The following is a 22,288-nucleotide window of genomic DNA, read 5'->3' on the forward strand; positions in this document are numbered from 1 at the left end:
GAGGCTGTCCTCAAACCTGTGATCCTCCTTTCTCAGCCTTTCTCCAAGTACAGGGATTACAGGCATGGGCCACCATGCCCAGTTTCACATGGTAGCTCTGATGAATTGCTAGAGGCAGAGTATGAGTAGCAGGAGAGCAAAAGGCTATTAAGAATCCACGGTCTTTGAGAAGCTCCCACACTTTTGTGGGTATTACCTGTGTAGGAACCCCACCAGTTGCACACAATGGGGAGTCCAGAACTACCCCCTTGTGGTTCTTGCAAAGAGAAGAAAAGTGACTATGGCTGGCCTGACCTTTGGTCTTAGCTGTGCTGGAGCCCAAAGCCCAGCACAGCTCACGTTGCAGGGAGAGCACTGCGCTAGACTGGTTCGTCCCGGTGAGCAAAGTGGAACAGCTTCCTCGAGACCCTTAGGAGAGGGGCAAAGTCAGGCTTCTCCTTTGGGTAAGCTTGATTCTTTACTGCATATAAAATAAAAGAAGATAATAACAGTATCTCAAATTCCTTAGGTGAATGTTAACCTCTATTAACATTTTGAGTATAGCTCTTCAGACATTTTTATGCACATTTTTATTTTTCACAAAAGTATATTACTAACTATAGCTATTTTAAATCTAGTTTTAACATAATTATAAACCGAGTTATGAATTTGTTTAAAAGTCAGAATTTAACCTTATTTACTGTATGGTGTTTTTTTCTAAGGGAAATAAAATTTTATTTGGCTTAATGAAGCTCTTAGTTATAACACATGAAAATATGTTATAAAACACTTAGGCCATAATACTGAAAAGCTACATATTATTTACTGCTTTTGGAAAAAGTCTTATCAATGTATATATAATATATATAAATATATATGTAATCAATTTATTTATATATGATATAAAAATCTAAAAACTGTTTAAATGACATAATGAAACACAGTATTTCTGTGATTCATTGTTCTCTACTTATTTTCTCATTTTCCAGAGGGAAACTGCTTTGAAATATATAAATCTTTATGTTTTTTGGCTTGCATATTTCGTATTTTGTGTGTGTGGAAATAGGGATTGAACAGGGGCATTCTATCTCTGAGCCACACCCCCAGGCCTGCTTTTATTAATTCATTTGGAAGTGTGGTCTCATTAAGTTGCAAAGGGTCTCAGTAGCTGAGGCTGGCTGAGAGCTTGTGGTTCTCCTGTCTCAGCCTCCAGAGTACTGGAATAAGTGTGGACCATCACACCCAGCTCATTTCTAAATAATACATTTCTACTGCTGATTTTGATTTGAGACTCTCATTTTTGTTTTTTTAAATGTATTTTTATTGGCGCATTGTAGTTAAACATCTCAATGGAATACAAGACTTGTGAGGATATACAAACACACTTCACCCACTTAGCCTTTATCCAATCCCCGTCCCATTCCCTCCCCCTCCCTCGATCCCATGCTCGATTTAGTGATTGACTTTGATATTGTTTAGGTACCTCATGTGCCCTAAAGAGTTTCCCTCTTCCCCCTCCCATCCCCTCAGTAGGTCACCTGAATTGCTCCTCTCTAGGGCCCCTTCTTCACTAGAGCTCCTAGTACCCATTTCTCTGAGGCTGGTGCCAGGGCCTGCGAGGCCAGGATCGGAGCCTGCAGGGCAGCATTTTTGTCTTGTTTATATGTTAGGTAAAGGTTGAGTTTACTTAAAAGTTTACATCTTTTTCTTTTATCCCATCAGAGTTTAAGTTCCTTTTCAGAAATTTTATAAAGAAATGTATGTGTATTTCTCCAGCAACTAACACAGATTTGTGGACTTGGTGCTGTTTGTTTATTTTGTGGCACTGGGGATTGAACTCATGGGCATTCTACCTCAAGCTAGACTATCAGCCCTTTTAAATTTTTTTTTTTTTTAATTTTGGAACAGGTTTTTGCTAAGTTACCTCACACTGGCTTCCAACCAACTCCTGTTTCAGCCTCCCAAGTACTAGGACTACAGGCGTGCACCACTCTGCCAGCTGGGTGGGGCACTGTTTATGATGAAGGTATCCTCACCTTCATTCTCCACTTTACCAGCTCTCCTGGTCATTTTGAAAGATGTTGATATTTATATTTTGTTCTATGACAGTTTAGTCCATTTGATTAGCAATGAAATAATGTGATTGTCATTGTTAAAATAATTTGCTTCAACATTTTTATGATCATGTAGATTTTTTTTATCCTGTAGCCAAGTGTAGTCTTTGATATTTTCTTTGTCTTTTTAAAATTGTTTATATTTATTTATTTATTTTTTATGCGGAATATATTAAAAATGGCATAAATTCAGACTGTGCGTGGTGCCCTTCCCCCTCCCTGCTTTCCCTTCCTCCCCCAACAGTGAGTGTCCAGGTTGACCATGCTACAGTCATACTTTTACACATACTCGGATGTAGCTCCTCCATTAATCAACCTCAGCCTTCTTCCTCTCCTCTCCTTCCCTTCTAGCTTTGCTGAGAAGGGACACGTGTTCTCTCTAATATGTGCGAACTAGGGAGTACTAGGAATACCAGAGGGACTCCAGATAATGAGGTATTTTCAGTACTGTGTCGGTCTTTGCTTTTCTAGACCTTCTGATCCTCCGCAGTGCTTCTCTCCCACGTGCCTTCGTTGTGTGTCTGGAGTGGACAGGGCTTCAGTGCACCTCCATCCTCTGGCCCCGCTTAGCCCGGAGCTCGCTCTCTGCTTTGACCTCGAGGGCTCTTCTTAGGTGTGTTGCACAGATGCTGCCTTGACATACATCTTACTCTCCAGGATGGGCTCCACTGTGTCTTGGAGTTCATGTCTTGCTTTGTTTCTTTGTGTTTTTATTTTACCAGACAATAAATATTGTAGAATTTCACAGGTGGAAGTTAATTCTTTTTTTTCCACCTGAATGAAAATGTTAAGTCCTCTGCTTGCCCACTGATTGGCAGAGTAGGGAGTCGGTTCTCCATCCATACTTCAGTGACTTCTTCTGGAAATTGGTGTTGCTAATGACAAGTCTTCTAACAGGATTCCCTGTCTGTGTGAATGAGCCTTTTATATCCTCAGCTTTCTGTGGCCTTTTTCATTAACTTCAGCCTGCACGAGTCTTCACATCGCTCCTTGGTCGTCGTCCTGGACTCTGACAGACCTCTTTCTGCATGAGTGGGTCTCGTTTAGCTTTGGATTCTTTTCCTGTATTGTCTCATTAATTCCACATGATTTGGCTCCATCTTGAACTCAGACGTTGGATTGATCATCTGAATTTTTACTTTCATATTTCTCTTTTTTACTTTTAGGGAGTATTCTCGGATTTGTCTCCTTTAAAAATTATTTTGAAAGACAGATATTCAAAACCTTTTTAAATTTTATTTCCTTTTTCTTAGCATTGTTATTTTATACATTTTAACAGATCACACTTGAAGACACAAATTTGTTGTATATGTCTTGAATTTCTTTTTGTGTGTGTGTGAATCCTGGGGATTGAACTCAGAGGCTCTCTACCACTGGGTGCTCTGCCCTCCAGACTTAAAAAAAAATTTTTTTTGAAACTTACTAATTGTTGAGGCTAACCTCATTCCTGTGTTCCTCCTGTGTCTGCCTCCCAATTATTTAGAATTATAGGCATGTGCCACCATCCCGTGCTGAATTTTCAAAACACGGAATAATTGCCAAGTTGTGGAAATGTTAGATGTATAGGATACAGAATTTTTTTCTGTATCTTTCACCTGAATGCTTTAGTGTGTATTTCCAACAAACCAGGGCCTTCTCCCACATATTCATAATATAGCCACACAACCTAAGAAATTAAAGCTGGGTTTGGTGGCGCGTGGCACGTGGCGTGCCTGAAAACCCACCTATTTGGGAAACGGAGGTAGGGAGATTGCAAGTTCACGCCAGTCTGCACAATTTAGAGTTACCCTCTCAGCAAAATAAAAAGTAAGAAGAAAAGGGCTGAATAGAACTTAGTAGTAGAGCACCTGTGGGTCTTCTCTGTTTGATAGAACTTTGTTTCTTAGAGAACTTCCTTGCTTTCTGGCATGACACAATGTTCCAGGCTTATCTTGTACTTTTCTTTTCTTTTCTTTTTTTTTTGTGGTACTGGGGATGGAACCCTTCTACCTCCGGGCTATACTCCCAGACCTATTTTATATTTTTATTTGGAAACAGGGTCTCTTAAGCCAGCAAGGCTGGCTTCAAATCTGTGCGATCCTCCTGTCTCCGCCTCCCAAGCGCAGGGATTACAAGCGTGCGCCACCGCACCCGGCTAATCTTGTACTTTTCTTGTCTAGTCCTGGGATTGCCATTTACCCTGAGTCCTTATTCTTTTTTTGTAGGAAGTGGTATGTATAAGATCTCGGCATTAGGTTTGATCTGAAGTGGACTGATTTTTAGGTCCATTCAGTGGACAGAGCTAGGGTGTGTGTGTGGATGTATGCACACATGTATATAGACACTTGTGTTTTTGTTTACTTTAGTGTCTAGATATTGAAAAGCAAATTTAGCTAACGTTTCTCCTTGATTTAGTATCACAGAATTGAAACTAGCCTTTTCCTTTTCTGTTTGTACCTCCCTTCTCTGACTTTGAGAAACTTGGCTCCCATTGTCCCTAGCGCATTTACTTCCTTGCTCTTTCTCCCTGGGTGGAATCAGTCTCCCATCTCTGCTGCGCTGCCTGCTGTAGGCCACACCCTCTTCGTCCACTTGGGCTCTGACTTCCGTTGGAGGAGTAGATCTTTAGTTTTATCATGGTCTTTCAAGGCAGGCGATTGTCTGCTCATATTTGAGAATAAACAATGAATGAATGAGAAGCTTACTAAGAGCTCTGTGTATGCGGTTGGACTTATTTTGGAATTAGCAGGTCAGAAAGTGCTCGATGCTGTGGGCAGCCTATAAATTTCTCAGTCGTCGTTGTTCTGAAGCCTGCATTTATCCATAGTTTTATAGCTATGCAAATTTCCTTAAACTCTGCTATGTTTACTTTTTTGTATTTTGCCTCATGGTAAAATGCTTGTCTTCTTAGCCTTTTATTTACAGGGCTGTAGTTGTTGCTAAATAGGTATCAGCTCTTTCACGTAGAGATGAACTGTCCTTCCAGCTCCGCATCTCCGTGAGCCCACTCACACTTCCTGGGCTTTCCGGGGTTCTGCAGAGCAGTAGGGCTTCTTTTGGGTTATATCGGTTATACATCTACTTTCCGAAATTTGTTAAAATTTGTTCCTGGCTCCCTTACCTTACTGGGGTGTTGTCAGCTGTAAATAGAAAGATTGTGTGAAATTTACTTAGGGAAAACCTAGTTCATGTAACAAATTACAGATCTGGGGTAAACAGCTTGATGAATCCAGCCCAAATTTTCATCTTTCGTTTACCTTAAATCATTCATATATGCCATTTTTCTTTTCTCAAACAGACTTTTAGGCATCACTTTTTTTTTTTTTTTTTTTTTTTTGCGGCTCTGGGGATGGAACCCAGGGGCATTTGATCTCCGAGCTACACCCCCTGCCCTATTTTTTATTCTTTATTTTGAAACAGGGTCTCACTAAGTAGCTGAGGCTGTCCGCGAACTGTGATCCTCCAGTTTCAGCCTCCCGAATGCTGGGATTATAAGCGTGCGCCACCACGCCCAGCAAGCCATCACATATTATAGAGCATCCGGAATTTGCAGGAGGACATTCCTTTTTTTGTGTTGTACAGGTCTTGAGAATATCTAAATAAAATTAAGGATTTGTAAGAAAGGAAGGAAAGGGGCAGGTGATGCAGGGACGGCTGTTGGTCTGCTCTACAGTGTCTGTCCATACTTCCTTATCTTTGGTTTTTGGTTGTAGTTTGTGTGTATGCGTGTGTGTGTGTGTGTACACATATTTTTTATTACTTTTCTGGTAGGAGGAAGAAAATATGAATGGAATTATGGCTAGTCTGACATTTTGAGTAGAAGAATCTGCTTTTAAAAAAATATGCTCTAGTCGGGTGTGGTGGTGAATGCTTGTAATCCCAGTCCTTGGGAGGCTGAGACAGGAGGATCTGGGTTCGTGACCAGCCTCAGCTGCTTCGTGAGGCCCTTTGCAACTCAGTGAGACCCTGTTTCAAAGTAAAGAATAAAAAATAGGGCTGAGGGTGTAGCTCACAGGTAGAATGCCCCTGGGTTCCATCCCCAGTACTGCCAAAAAAAGTGCTGTATACAGTATTATGATAGGAATATATGATGCTCTTTAATCCAGAATCCTAAAGAATCCTATACATAAAGAATGCAAAACAAGCCAGGTAGGCAGCGCATGCCTGTAATCCCAGTACTTGCGAAGTTGAGACAGGACATCACAGGTTTGAGGACAGTTTCAGCAAGGTAGTAAGACTCTCTGCAACTTAGACCCTGCTTCAAAATAAAAAGTGAAAAGGGCTGGGGTTGTAGTTTGGAGGTAGAATTCTGGGTTCAGTCCCCAGTTCCACATACGCATGAATGAATGCAGAACAGATACTTTAAGTAGTCTTCATTTTAGGGCGTTTTCATTTTCTTTTGATCGGTAGCAATATGGACACACATTTAGAAGCTTCAAGCAATATACATCTTACAGTTTCTGTAGTTGCAGGGCCTGGCGAGGTTCGCTGGCCTTTGAAAGGCTGCAGTGTAGGTGCAACCAGGGCTGGGCTCTCCTGGGGGTGACCTTCTCACTGTTTGTGGGTGTCCTTCAGTACCTTCTGGGTTCTTGGCCTGGCTGGAACCCTTCCCGTGCTTCCTTAAGGCCCTCTCCATAGGCCCGCTTAAAACACTGCAGCTTGTGTCTTCAGAGCAGCAAGGAGGGGTCTCTGGCAAGATGGGTGTTGATCTCACCTAACCACGCACATCTTTGTCACATCTGTTGGAGAGGAGCTCCTCTCAGGTCACATTCTCACTCAAGGAAAGGGAACTACACAGGATGTGAATATGGGGTGGGGTGGAGGTGGTGCTCATGGGGACCACTTCAGAGTGTCTGCCACAAAGGCTGTGCATCTGTAAGAAGAGGGTTTTTTTTTTTTTTTTAATTCTGGGGTTTGAACCCAGGGGAATTCTACCTCTGAGCTAGACCCCCAGTGCTTTTTAATTTTTGGTTCTGAAATGAGGTCTCACTAGGTTGCTGAGCTGATAATGAACCTGCCATCCTCCTGTCTCAGCTTCCCAAATACTGACACTCCAGGTGTGTGCCACCATGCCCAGTTTTTAAGAACATTTGGTGAATAAACTATGCATTTTATTTTATTTCTTTTGAGATTCCCACTTAAAGGCTGCACTATGAGCTGGGCGTGGTGGCGCACGCTTGTAATCCCCGCGCTTGGGAGGCTGAGACAGGAGGATCGCACAGGTTCGAAGCCAACCTCAGCTACTTAGGCTTTCAGCAACTTAGTGAGACCCTGTTTCAAAAAAAAAAATATACATATATATATATATATAGTCTGGGGAGTATAGCCTGGAGGTAGAAAAGCCCCTGGGTTCCACTCTCAGTATCAAAAAAACAAAACAAAACAAACAAAAAAACCAAGTACTGGGATTACAGGTGTTTGCCAATCACCTGTCTGAGACAAGCCCTGGTGATGTCTTTATAGTAGTGCTTCTGCTAACCAGAGCGTATAGTTTATGCCTATTAATATGGTTTATGAGATTTTGGGAGCTGGACGTTTCTGAGCATTTGCTTTCTCTCCTCCTTTAGTTGACTACATTGTGGAGTATGACTATGACGCTGTGCATGACGACGAGTTGACCATTCGAGTCGGGGAAGTCATCAGGAATGTGAGGAAGCTGCAGGAGGAAGGGTGGCTGGAAGGAGAGCTGAGCGGGAGGAGAGGAGTCTTCCCTGACAATTTTGTTAAGGTGAGTGCTTTCTGTTAAACCTAACTGATGCTTCATGGAATTTTATGTTTAAATGTTAAAAACATATGCGGTGAAAATATTTTAGATAATATTTTACTATGGAATTTAAGAAAACGAAGTCTGAGTACTTCTAATGGATTTCATTGTTGTTTTATGTTCTGCTAGATAATAATATTGTGTACACCTGCCTATGCTAGTGTACACGTACATGTGTGTATCTGCCTGTCCACCTGTGTCAGTTTCCTTTCTGTTGTTGTGACAAAATACCTAAGAAAATCAACTTTAAAGGAGGGAAGGATTTTGGCTCAGGGTCTCAGGTTCAGTCCGGTGCTCCGGTGCGTTTAAGTCTGTGGGAGGCAGGGCATCATGGCGAGGAGCACGGGGTGGAGCAGATCCCATCAGCCCCTGGTGGTGAGAAGTGGGGAGGCTGAGGGGAAGTCGGGGTCACATGCGCTGCCCCTCCAGCTCCGCCTCACGACCACCTCTAGTGGCTCCAGTAGCTGTGAATTCTTCACTGCATCCATCCATTGATGAGATCAGAGCTCCTACGACCCGGTCACTTAGCACAGGTCCACCTGTGAACTCTGCTGCACTGGGGAGGTCTTCGTATGTGAGCTTTGGAGGAACAGTTCAGATCTAAACCATTACACTACCAGTTCTGTGCGTGCGTGCGTGCGTGTGTGTGTGTGTTACTGGAGGCTGACCCAGGGACGTTCTGCTTCTTAAGCTACACCCTTTCATTTTTTTATTTTGAAATAGGGTCTTGCTAAGTTGCTGAGATTGGCCTTAAACCTGCAATGCTCTTGTCTCAGCCTCCCAACTGTTGGGATTACAGGCATGTGCCACTGTGCCTGTATACTACCTATCTTTATAATTTTTCTTTTAAAATTTCTGATACTGGGGGTTGGATCCAGGGTGCTAGACCACTGAGTTACATACTCAGCTCTCTTTTTTTTTAAAATCTTGAGATAAGATTTTGCTAAGTTGCCCAGGCTGACCTAGAACTTGTGAAGTTACCACAGCCTTCCAAGTGGCTGAGATGCCAGGTATGCACCATGTCCAGCAACACTTCCTATCTTTTAAGGATAATAGCTTGTATTTGGTGGTACTCTATAATTTATAAAGTAACTTTTCTGTGCACATTCTCTTAATTGCCTGTAATAGATTTGTAAAGTAAGTAGGGCAGGTGATACCTCCATTTTTTTTTTTTTTTTTTTTTTGGTGGTGGTACTGGGGTTCCTGGAAACTCTTCTACCTCCGGGCTATACTCCTAGACCTATTTTTTATATATTTGTTTTCATTTGGAAGCAGGGTCTCTTAAGCCAGCGCGGCTGGCTTCGAACCTGTGCGATTCTCCTTTCTCCGCCTCCCAAGCGCAGGGATGACAAGCATGCGCCACCACGCCCGACAATAGCTCCACTTTTGTTATGGTAATATTTAGACTGAAGTTAAATGTTTTGCCCACTGTTGGACAGCTAATGAGACAGGCTCTAAACTGAAGTCTGGGAGAGTTGCCTCACAGTATTTTGCTGCTTTTCTAACCCTGTTCAGAAGGCATTAGATCACACTTTAAGTTTCAGCATTGGAGCAGTTTTCTGGCAAAGTAACAATTATGCAGTTTCTTTTTTAGTAAATATTGTAATCACCTCTGCCAGAAAGCAGTCTCTAAGACTCTTAAAATCTATTATCACCTAACAAGATTCTCAGTAGAAAAATTTAAAAAGAGTAGCTGTGTGTACATGTGTCTTATACTTGTCTTGTTTTCTGTGTAATACTTTTCTTACATGTAACTTCATGAGATGATGGTGAGTTCTGGCAAGGCCAGTGTGTGTCTTTGCCAGTTTGGGTACCAGAAGTGAGCTTGTATACTTGGTTAATTTTTGTTTGCTGAATAGTTTGCAGTTTAGTTGTGGTTTTACTTCCAAGTGTCAACACATACTTTATTTCACTAATTGATTTCAGATAGAGCGAAGTTACCGTACCTTAACTACATTTTATCTCTTGAAGCAGACGAGAAAAACTGTGGTAGGGGATGAATTTATGTGGGAAGGTCACTTTTGTTTTTGTTCTTTTTGCTTTACAAATCGACTTTCTTTCTAGCCTGTCATGAAGTATAATGCAGATGCCATGGAAATTAAAGTTAGGATAATGAGATTTAAGTTCCAGCTTTGCTGTTTGCTGACAGTGTGATACCAGGCAAACCACAGTCTGTTTTAATATTTTACATTGGCTGTATTCAGCCATGACCTTGGCCTCTCTTCCTTTTTATTTTTTCATTTGAAGGAAAGTAGCTTTCCAGAAAAAAAAATATTGCAGTAATAGAACTCTACTTAAAAAAGTAGGTTAAAAGTTAAGTAGGAAGCATGTATGTGGTAGGTTAAAAGTTAAGTAGGAAGCATGTATGTGGTCCTCTTGATTGTGTGCTAATGTGTGCAGCCGGGAGTGGGATGACTGTCGTGGGACTCTGTTTTCAGATTTTACTTTCCTTTGCAGTATAACTAATACTAGAACTTGAATTTGAAAACATGCATACTAGTAGAGGTTGTCGTTGATGAACGTGCTGGGTAATAGAGGGAAGCATAACTTGGGCTTAAAAATTAACCCAGGGCATTAGATTGGCCTCTGAGACATCATAGAAACTGGTTACTTTGAAAAGTTTACAGGTGGCTACAGGAATGGTTACATGTAGGTTATTATACAGCTTATGCTCCTCAGAACCTACCTCTGAGAAAGCCAAGAAAAAGTGGCAGTCCAGTAGACATGAATATTTAGTGCTCAGATTTTGACATGGGGTGTGCTAGGGGTTGGACTTAGGGTTGTTGTACCTGTGAACTACACTGCCGGCCCTATTTTATTTTTAGTTTGCAACAGGATCTTACTAAGTTACTGTGTACTCGTCTCAGGCCTGTGCTCCTCCTGTCTCAGCCTCCCAAGTGTTGAGAGTTCAGGCGTGTGCACCATGCCTGGCTCAGCCCGTGATTTCTAAACACCACCTTCTCATAAGGAAGCATGGCTTCTTGGGGAAATGGCTGATGCTAGCATAGGGGTAAGGAAGATGCAACATGAGCCTGGGTCATCTTACAGTGATAGACATAAATGCTTAAAAAAAGCCCGAAAGCAAATGGCCGTCGTGTGGATTACAAGCCTGTGATCCCAGGACTGGGGAGACTAAGAAAGGGGGACCACAGGTTCCGGTGAGGTAGGTCTCAGCACTTAGTGGACCCTGTTTCAAGATAAAAAGTGAAAAAGGAGGGGTGTAATTGGAGGGGGATGCTGCTGGGTTCATTCTGAAAGAGTTCCTAATGTCCAGAGCAAGAACCCAATGTAGTATTTGATTATTACCTCAAATAGAACACAATTATACATGAGTTCATACTATGTAAATATATGGTTGGATAAACAGGGAAGAGATAAATCTCTCAGAATTCCAGAGATTATTTATACATTATTTCAGTTCCCATACATTCTTGCTGTTTCCAGAACCTTCTCTGTGGTGTAGGCTAGACCTAAAAATAGAGAAATTCAGCAGATAGTATCTCTACTAACTGATCAAGGTTAATGTTGCAGTGGTAATTTATGTTCATATCGTATTTCCACTTCACCTCTGCGGAATTCTTCCCGAAGCCCCTAATTGCAGTGTGTGCAAGAGAAACACTTCATCCAAATCCATGTTGGACGGCGCTAAAACAAACCTGACCAGTGTTCTGGTCAGTGCCAGAGGTCATGATCATCGAGGAAAGACTGAGGAATTGACATTGATCTGAGGAGACTAAGGAGACAGAATGACCAAATCCACTAGGAACATTGGCCATCTGTGACTAGCAGTGGCCAGTCCACAAATCAGTGCAGTAGCTGGCTTTGTCACTTCACATGTGAATGTGAGATGGAGAGGAAGGGCTGTGGCATGGCTCATATTTCTCCATGATGTGTGAGGCCCTCAGCACAACAACAACATCAACGAAAGAAGTCCAGGAGAAAGCTTTTATAATTTACTGCCCACGTCAAGCCTTTGTGATCACCTGCATGTTATGGTGCCTGTGTCACTTTGTCAGTGTATATATAGAATGAAGCTTTCACAAAACAATTCACGTCTCAGCAGGGCACGGAGGCGCACCTGTGATCCCCGTACTCGGGAGGTTGAGATGGCAGCATCGCCGGTATGAGAGCAGCCTCAGCAAGTAGTGAGATTCCCCATCACCTAGCAAGACCCTGTTTCAAAATAAGATAAAAGGAGTGGGGTTGTAGCTCGGAGGTAGAATGCCCCCTGGATTCAATACCCAGGATTATTTATTTATCTATCTATTTATTTGTTTACTTACTGTGGTACTGGGGATTGAACCCAGGGGCATTCTACCTCTTGAGCCACACCCCCAGCCCTGTTTTTTAAAACATTTATTTGGTAACAGGGTCTCACTAGGTTGATGAGTGCCTCAGTACTTGCTCGGGCTGTTCTCAAATCTGTGATCCTCCTGTCTCAGTGTCTGAAGCACCACCAAGCCTGACTATGGCCTTATTATTTTGGATAGCTGTGCTAAGGGCAGTCTTAGTGAAGTTGGGCTTGGAAAATTGATTGAAAAGCCAAATTATTTTTCGTGGCCTATTGTGGAAATTTTAGACACTATTATTTGTTTTGTGACAGGCATGTCTATTTCAGTGCCCTTTTGCAATGTTAGATTTTCTTCTAGTTTTAAAAGTTTTTACAATAAACAGAACAAGGACCCGTGAACTTAATACATAGAATATTATAACTTTATCAGCTTTGCTTGGGCGTTACCTTGTCATAGGAGAATATTACAAATAAAGTCGAGTTCTTGCAAATGCCCTTGTAATTTATCTTCCTGTGTATTTCCTTCTCTCTGTGTTCTGAAGTTGTATTTTGTATTCTTTCAGTCTGTGATTTTGTTCCATTCACCTGCACAAATAGTATTTTGTGTGATTTAGGCATATATGCTATTATTGTCTTAAATTACAATTATTTTAGTATATATTTAACATGAGATTTTAACATGGATAACAGTGTTGCTTCTGCTGTAGTAGGTTTTTTTTTTTTTTTTGGTGTGTGTGTGTGTGTATGTTGATACTGGGAGTTGAACCCAGAGGCATTCTACCACTGTGCTATAGCCCCAGTCCTTTCTATTTTTGGTTTTGAAAGAGGGTCTCCCTAGGTTGCTTGAGGTCTCTCTGAGTTGCTGAGGCTGGTGTTGAACCTGCAGTCCTCCCATCTCAGCCTCCCAAATACTGGGATCACAGGTGTAAGCCACTGCACCTGGCTTGGAATAGGTTTTATAACATGAGTTAAAGTGACTCGTAGATGAATGATGTCATGACAGTGGGAAAGTGTGTTCGTTATTTTCTAGGTAAGGGTAGTTGTGATAAAGATCGTAGTTATGTGTGGAGGCAATCCCAGGACTTGAGAGGTCTGAGATGCGGGGATTACAGGGTCACAGCGAGCCTCCGCAGCTCAGGCCCTCAGAAACTTAGGGAGCCCTGTTTCAAAAAAAAAAAGAAGAAATCAAATAGAGCTGGGGATGTAGCTGAGAGTAGAACACTTCTGTGATACAGTCCCCCTAACACACACACACACACACACACACACACACACACACACACACCATGATTGTAGAGTTAAAATTTCATAAAGAACAGGAAAGGCTCTTCAATCTTGGTGCTCACTCCCACATTTGTCTGCATGTTCATAAGCCAACTTTTCCACTTGATTATTTGTACTGGGGATTGAAAGGCATTCTACTACTTTTTTTTTTTTTTTTTTTTTTTTTTTTGTGGTACCAGGGATTGAATCCTGGGGCAATCTACTTCCGAGCTACATCCCTAGATGTATTTTTTCAAATCCTTTTTTTGAAACAGGGCCTCTCAAGTAGCTGAGGCTGGCTGCGAACCCAGATCCTCCTGTCTTAGCCTCCCAGTACCGGGGTTACAAGCCTGTGCCACCATGCTCGGCTCAGCATTCTACTTTGATCTCCACCCTCGGCCCTTCTTATTTTTGTTTTGGAAACAGGATCATCCTGGGTTGCTGAGTCACAGCTCACCGAGGCTACCTGGAGCCTCTGGTCCTCCTGTCTCAGACTGCTGAGTACTGGGAGTACAGGCACACGCCTAAGTACCTGAGTACTGGGAGTACAGGCACACGCCTAAGTACCTGAGTACTTAGGTGATATAAACTATTGCTCATCTTCTGAGTTCTGATTGTTGTTATTTATTTTCCTTTTTATTGGTGATGTTCCAAAGTTCTAGAGATTTAGTGTGTTACCTTTACCCAAATTTATGCTGCTATTGGTGCAGCAAGGACTTGGTAGTAGTTTTATGATGAGCAAATGTTGGGGCCATTTTCTTTGTGTGTATTGTATGTTACGGGGGATTGAATCCAGGGGCATTTTGCCTCTGAGCTATACCCTGAGCCCTATTTTTATTTTGAAATAGGGTTTCACTAAGTTGCCGAGTATCTCCCTAATTTGCTGATGTTGCTGTCAAACTCGGCAGTCCTCCGGGCTCAGCCTCCACACTACTGGGATCACAGGTGTGAGCACCACCATGCCCGACTCAGTTTTTAGATGAGAAATGGACTGAATGACATGTGCTGCTTATTAGAGAAATGTGATGATTTTGTAGTACCTGGTGATTTTTGAAGATCTGAGGACAAAGTGATGGGAACCTCAGCCAGGGCAATTTCTCAGTCGCATCAGCACAGTTCAAGGGTGATAGAATTACAACATTGGAAGTGCTTTTGACCCTTTGCGGTTCATCCTGCGATAGGAAAAGTCAGTTGCTTTCTCACATTGCACTTTAATGGAAGCAAATTTTTCTATAAAACTAAACTGAAGAAATTCAGAAGAAGGCACATGACAACAGCATTTCAAAAATTAAAGATGGTATGGAAATATGTGAAAACAAAAACGGAATCAAAGGTAGTTACAAAACGAGGTAGGACTTACACCACACGGTCCTTTCTGCTTGACGTCGCATGTAAAATGGAATTAGAATTGTGTTCTACTGCTCCATCCCTGGAAAGAAACCTCGGAAGACCAGGTTCTTTTATACCTGTTAAGGAAATCAGAAGGCTCTCTGTGTAAGTGAGGTAGATCACATGTGGTACTGACGCCGTAACCTCAGTGGTGACAGAGCAGAGTGAGAGCATGCTATCACGCAGACGTGCCGTGGGGCGGCTGGGGCCTGGGCTGTGTCACGTGGAGGAGCACAGCCCCCGCGCCCCTGTCTGTGGACGTCTCACCAGCTGCTAGGAGAGCACGGACAGTCACACTCCGGTTTTGGAAGTGGTAAATGGTACTGTTATTTGCATTTCATTGGCCAAAGTGATGATGTGGTCATGCGTCTCATTAACAGGGGCGAGAAAATAGGATCTTGTGATGTGTCCAGAGTGACAGTAGAATTGGAAATACTAGTGACACTGCACCACGCACACGAACGCATTCCATGGAATCTTTATCTTTAATCCATAAAATGGATGCTTTATTTTTCTCATTTGAGAGGAAGATCCTGAAAGGCTAGAACAGAAAATGTTGTATAGAGAGATAATATCAATCACCCGATTTAAAAAAATGGCAGTAGATCTAAATAGACCTTCTTGGAAGAAGAGATAGATAGTAGGTCTGTGAAAAGTGCTGAGAGTCACTGATAGGGAGATTCAGCACAGGCACAGTGCGGTGTCCCCTCTCCCCAGCAAGAGCGGCTGTTACCAAGGCGCCAAGGTGACAGGTGCTGGTTTGAATGCACTGTTGTCAGAGTGCACATTAGTACAGCCATTATGGGAAACAGTGTGGAAGTCCCTCAGGAAACTAAAAGTAGAATGTGTGACTAAAATCCCACCACTTGCTACATATCCAAGTGAAATCAGAAAGTCTAAGAAAAGCCTGCATTTCTGTGTTTATGGCAGCGTTATTCAAGAAGTAGCCGAGGAAAGGAAACAGCTAAAATGAAGTGCGTGTGCATGGTGGAATACTATGCAGCCACAAGAAAGAATGACTTGTCATTTGCAGCAATATGTGTGGAACTACAGCTCAGTATGTAAAGTGAAATAAGCCAAATAAGCCAGACACAGAAGACAAGTACTGCACGTGTCACTTATATGTGGAATCTAAACAGACTGGTTCCATAGGAGTCCAGAGTAGACTCAGTTGCTACAGGCTGGAGAGAGGAGGGAGGGGGCGATGGTCACAGAATAGGAGAGGAAGTGCTGGTGTGCTGTATGAAGTAGTGCGACCCTGGATAAATAATGCTGCACTGGACATTCAAAAAGCCAGCACAGTTTTGGAAGTTATCAACATAAAGAAATGCTCTATGTTTTAGGAGATGGATATGTTTAACTTATTTAAACTTAACACAGTTTGTGTGTATACTGAACCATTATATGTTACTTTATTAACATCTTCAATTTTTATGTTTTTATGTATCAGCTAAACAATTTTACTTATTTTTTGTAGCACTGGGGATTGAACCCAGGGACATTCTAAATTCCCTTTAAGAATCTGACTTATAGCACTTTCTTTTATTAAAAAACAGAAATCTCACCAGTAATAGATCTTGAACAAAATTCAAGTAGAGAATTATCTATCGTGAAAGTGCATTCTTCCTTATAACCCTCCTCCAAGCGCCTCTTCCTCCTTGGAAAACTGTTAGATTGCTTAAAGACTGTTTTCTTTTGTTACTGGATTGAAGCCACAGGCTTTCTACCGCTAAGCTACAACCTCTAGCCCTTTTTTAAACCATTTTTTTTTTCTTTTTGGAATCTTAAGTTGCTGAGGCTGGCCTTGAGCTGGCATTCCTCCTATCTCAGCCTTCCACGTACTGGGAGGCACCTGGTTTAAAGACTTCTATAGAAAAATCTTTTAAACTATTTGTACTCTGTTATCCTTTTTACATACACATGCTATTTTTTCATACCATAAATATAAATTCAACATATACATACATACATATGTATATATCGCTGTTTATGTGTGGGTGTATGTGTTAATGTTTGCCTGGGTGTATGTGTTAATGTTTGCCTGGGATTTGTTTGTTTGTTTTGTGGTCTTGTGGATTAAACCCAGGGGCATTCTACCTTCGAGCTATACCCCTAGCCCTGTTTTTGTTCTTTATTTTGAAACGGGGTCTCAACTATGTTTTAGAGGGCCCCACTAAGTAGCTGAGGCTGGCTGTGAACCTGCAGTCTTCCTGTCTCAACTCCCAAGTACTGGGATTACAAGTGTGTGCTACCATTCCTGGCTTGCCTGGGATTTAATCTGGAAAATTAAATTTCAAGTTTTCTCCTTAAGGAGTTTTCGTTTCTGCTAAGGCATTTCGAAGTGGTTACAATTGTGGAATACTTTAAACCAGGTACTGTCAGGAAAGCTTAAGTATCAGAAGCTGGGCCTCAGGATCCCTGCTGCGCTGGCTTCTTGGACCAGCATGAATGGCTGCTTGTCACTTAACCTAAGGAGATCATTGCCAGCTGTAACCCCAAGACTTGCAGCTTTGAAGAGCATGTTCTATGCAGGACGATAGCTTTTCTGTCAGAAGGAGGCATAGACACACTGGCCCTCATCCTCTGTAGTTCTTATTAAAACCCCTCATCTGGGGCTGCAAATGCAAATATCGTTTGAAAAATTAGTATGAAAAATGTGTCCCCTGGAAAATAATGGAGTATTTTCAATCTGTCTCAGTCACGCCATGTGAAGGAATGTGACCAAGAGCTCCCTAGTGTTCCCACCATAACCCTGGCTCCCAGTCACATCCGTGGGATAGAAATGCAAGGGTAGGCCGCCACTGACAGTGCGTTCATATAGTTTTCTCTCCCTCTTTTCCCTTTTTCAAATGGGGAGGGGGGCGTTTACATAGGGAGCCCTTTTGTCCAAAGCGGGGAGACAGTTAAGGATAGTGAAAAGCGAGTTTGGATAGATAAGTTTAGAAACTTCTAAAATAGTCCTTTATTATGTCAGCCATTGTCTTTCTTGCTGAAATTTTGATTTACCTATCAGAAGATACTATTCATTTCACATTAAGAAAAAATTTTTCTGTTGTGCATTTACTTTGGACTTAAGTTTTTTTTTTGGTGAATATCCAATTTAATTTGATGATTAAAAGGGAAATCAAATGACTTGAGGTAATTCTTCTGGATCATTCCTTATATATTATTACATACATGCCCCCCAAAACCTACAATAAAATAAGACCTTTAGGAAGGGGGTAGACTATTTCACTAAGTTAGAAGCCTGAGCCAATCATTTCTGTGCTAATTTAAAAAATATGGGCTGTATGTTAACTCAAAGCTGAAACGGTGTGTAACAAATAAATACTTATTTTTTATAATTTTCCTTATTCCTCTGTAATGTCATTTTTGTGTCTTCTAATTATGCTCTGTGAAGTAAGTACTGAATCATACAGCATTTCTGAAAATCCAGAATGTTCAATTAAAAATATATTCTTTGATTTTTATTAGCTTAAGTAGAACTATTACTGTGCCCAGGAATTTGGTGATTAGCTAACCATCCCTTTTATTTGAGAAATGAAAAGAAAAATATTGTCTCATCTTTTTGACATTTGATTCTGTTACATACAAGCGAATTGGTTTTCGTTTTGAAATGGTGATAAGGTATTGGCTGTGATCAGATTACCACTTTGTTACTGGGCATATTAAAATATGAGGGAGTGATTTGTGACTTTTGTTGATTATCTTTTTAGTTAGTGCAGTTAAATACCTTTGATCACCATAATAGATGACGACTTGTCATGTCCTTCCCAAGCTTCTTACTTTACCCTTCTCATCCTCCTAATGTCGCCTCCTGCCCATCAGTGCAGTCCAGTCTCATCAGTGTGGAAATGATCCACTATATATATATATGTGGGTAGAACCCAGGGACCTTCTACCTCTAGGCTATACACCCAGACCTATTTTATTTCTTATTTGGAAACAGGGTCTCAGTAAGTTGTGGAGGGCTTGGCTAAGTTACTGAGGCTGGCTGTGAACTTGGGCTCCTCCGGCCTCAGCCTCCCAAGTGCTGGGATTACAAGCGTGCGCCACCACGCCCGGCTCATGTTGTATTTTCTCTGGCCATTCTTATATTGATGCAGAGCAGGAGGCTTCTCTCATCTGGAGAGTAAGACCCAGTTTCCCAGCATTTGCTTTGTCTATACATGGTGGTTCTCTGAGGGAGGACACTTTTTTTTTTTTTTAACTGAATCTCCTAGAGTAGTTTTTAGAGTCTAGGAAAGAAATGAAGTTGGTAGAAAATAAATACTTCTATATTAAGACATCTTTCTTTTATGTCTGGTGCTAGGGAAGAGGCAATAAAGGACAGAGGAAGGATGAGGCACTGGCAGCCGTGCTAGCCCTTTGTGGGTACTCAGTCAGTAATTGTTGTGGATGGGGGCCAAGGAGGAGCCTGGAGGCTCTGTGTGTGGAACTGGGGAGCAGAGTGGCATGGGGAGAGTGCCGTGTGTATGCATCCAGTGGTGCTGGGGCCTGGGGAGTGTCTCAGAAGAGGAGGTGGTGGACCCAGTGTAAACCTGCCCGTATTATCATTTGCCTCAGTCTTGAGGTCACGTGGTGCATATGACATCTTAGTTGACATTCCATATTTGGAAGTCTGTAAACCCAAGCTTCCTCTTCAGCGTCGGCTATGTTATTAATTTTCCTCTCCCCATTTTGTCTTTTGTCCTCAGAAGATTTATTGCGTCCAGTACTTGTGGAAATGGTTGTGACTCAGAGAACATAGAAGGCTCCTAAAGCGGTTCTAGGTCATGTGCGATGGATATGGTTTTCACTTGGCTTATTTTGTTAAAGATAACACAAACGTCCACGATCGTTTAGTTAGTGAGTGGAATAAAACCAAGACTGCCCTTGACAACGGGGTCATCTGTCTCCTGAACCCGTGTTCGGTTGCACTTATTCACAGTAGTTACATTCCTAGAGGGACAGGCTTTGGATGATAAGTGCTTGATCTGCACTGCACAGCACTCGCACTGTCAGAGTTGTGATTTTATCTTTATTTTTTACAGTACTGGAGATTGAACCCCAGGGTGCTGTACTACTCCTAAACATCTCCAGCCTCTCCTGTTTTGTTTTGAACCAAGGTCTTACTAAATTGCGCAGGCTGACCTGGGACTTGGGAGCCTCTTGCCTCAGCCCTCTGTGTAGTTGTGGTTACAGGAGTGTTCCGCCACTGCACCAACTTTATTTGTTGTCTTAAGTGTATGTAGCTTATGAGGAGAATCCAAGGGAAATACTCTTTGGTGATGTTGAGGTTCTAACTTTTTCTTTTAGTTTGGAAAATAGTGCCGTCGGAAAACTTGGGCTTTTACACGTGTTGATATGTCATTTCTGAGAGAGATGGTCCTGGGAATTGAACTCAGGCCTTGTATGTGCTAGGCAAGCACTCAACCACGGAGCTCCACCCTAGCCCTTTTCCTTTTATTCTGGGTCAGGGTCTTGCTAAACTTCATAGGCTTGCCTTGAACTCATAACCCTCTTGCCTCCACCTTCTGAGTAGCTGGGATTACAGGTACTTATCGCCACGCCCAGCTGTAATGTATTATTAATAGCAAATCAAAGCATTTTTCTTAAGTATATTAACTATCAAAATGAAGAGATATGAAATATTTTATGTACTTTAGTAATTTTTATGATTTTTTACATGCTTTTTTTAAAATTAAGAACTCTTCTGTTTAGGAAGTGACATCCATTGCCTTCAAGCATCACAAACAGCTCTGAACAGTGTGAAATCAAAATCAGCCTGGACACCCGTTGGGGGGAGGCAAAGTGGGGGAGGAGAGGGCACCAAGCACAGTCTGATGCGTGCCGTTCTCAGTATGACCCACATAAAAATAAAAAAAATGTGTAAACTCAAAAAAAATAAAAGATCAGTGGAAAAAATAATCAAAATTGTCCTAGGAGCAACGATTGGCTAACTTGTAGGAGACATAAACACCTGGAGAAGTCTTTATTTCTCCCCCTTTCCCTCCCTTTTCTCCTTCCCTCTGGGGATGGAATTCAGGGGTATTCTACCTCTGAGCCACACCCCTAGCCCTACTTTACCCTTCGTTAAATTTTTGAAACAGGATCTCACTAAGTTGTGAAGGGCAGCTAAGTTGAGGCTGGCCGCAAGTCTGTGATCCTCCTGTCTCAGCCTCCCAAATAAAAGCATATGCCACTATACTTGGCATGTTGATTTTTTTTTTTTTTTTTTTTTTTGGCAGTACTGGGGTTCCTGGAAGCCCTTCTCCCTCTGGGCTACACTCCCAGACCTATTTTTTATACTTTTTTATTTGGAAACAGGGTCTGTTAAGCTAGCAAGGCTGGCTTCGAACCTGTGTGATCCTCCTGTCTCCGCCTCCCAAGCTCGGGGATTACAAGCGTGCGCCACCACCTGAAATAAAGTAGTTTGCATTACATTTAAAAAACTAGCAAGTTCTTGATCACTATATTTGAAAAATGTCTACCGTATCGGATCTTTTTCAGAATATAATTTTGAATCAAGTACTTCTGTACTCTCTGGTATTTCTGTAATCTTAAGCATTCTATTATAAAGTATAAGGCTAAAAGAACTACAGGCTGTGTCAAGTTACATTTTTATGCATATATATCTGTAAATCTGTAGTCTTTTAGTATAGATTCTTTTGTATAATTTAAGGCATCTTGCCCCAATAAGAGAGTAGGCAGATAAGATGGAGGATTACCCAGGTAATTGTTAGTATCTATTTTACTGTCATAAATATTTCAAATTCCATTGTTCTTCTCATGTATAATAGGAAATGAGGTGAGAGGTGTGTGTATTTATTGTCTCCTTCCTTTTAACTATAGTACCAGTTTAAATCTTTTTTTTTTTTTTTTTTTGTGGTGCTTGGGATTGAACCCAGGGTCATTCTATCTCTGTGCTAGATCCCCAGCCCTATCTTATTTTATTTTTTTTTTTAGACACAGGCCCTGGCTCAGTTGCCCAGGGCCTCATTAAGTTGCTGGGGCTGCCCTTGAACCTTGGACCCACCTATCTGTTCCTCCCAAGTACTGGCCTTATAGGTGTTGCCACCATGCCCGGCAGCTTAAATTCTTTTGGTAAAATAAAACATAGTTTTCCAAACTTTAATCTCCTAATCAAATTTTCCCTCAGTGGGGTCTGATGGAAATTGCATTCTCACTCAGGGTGATAGAAAACCTGGTCTGTTTCTTTCTCTTGCTATTTATATTTTGGTTACGTGTTTCTTTTTAGTGCTGGGGTTGGAACCAAGGGCCTTGCAGATACAAAGCGTGTACTGTACATGGAGTTATAGCCCCAGCCAGCATACTTTTTTTTTGGTGGTACGGGGGATTGAACCTAGGACCTTGTGCTTGATAGCAACCACTTGGCTGTATTCCCAGCCCCCTATTGCCAATTTTTTTTTTTTTTTTTAATTTAAGGCAGGGTCTTGCGTGTTGCCTAGGCTGACTTCCAACCTGTGGTTTTCATGCCTCGTCCTCCAAGCTGCTGGCATTGCAAGC

General features: G+C 41.8%; 1 protein-coding gene across 1 annotated transcript in view; it reads left to right on the plus strand.

The window, feature by feature from the left end:
- Positions 1-280: 280 nt before the first annotated feature.
- Positions 281-22,288, plus strand: part of CD2AP (CD2 associated protein) — a gene marked incomplete at both ends in the record, with an annotated part of 70,476 nt that continues 48,468 nt past the window's right edge. The window contains 2 exons of the mRNA XM_080700053.1: positions 281-377; positions 7,640-7,800. Of these exons, the coding sequence (XP_080556179.1) occupies positions 281-377; positions 7,640-7,800 (258 nt within the window). The remainder of the gene's footprint in view (positions 378-7,639; positions 7,801-22,288) is intronic.

This window comes from Muscardinus avellanarius (assembly GCF_963383645.1).
Source record: "Muscardinus avellanarius genome assembly, chromosome: 8".
Lineage (NCBI taxonomy): Eukaryota > Metazoa > Chordata > Mammalia > Rodentia > Gliridae > Muscardinus > Muscardinus avellanarius.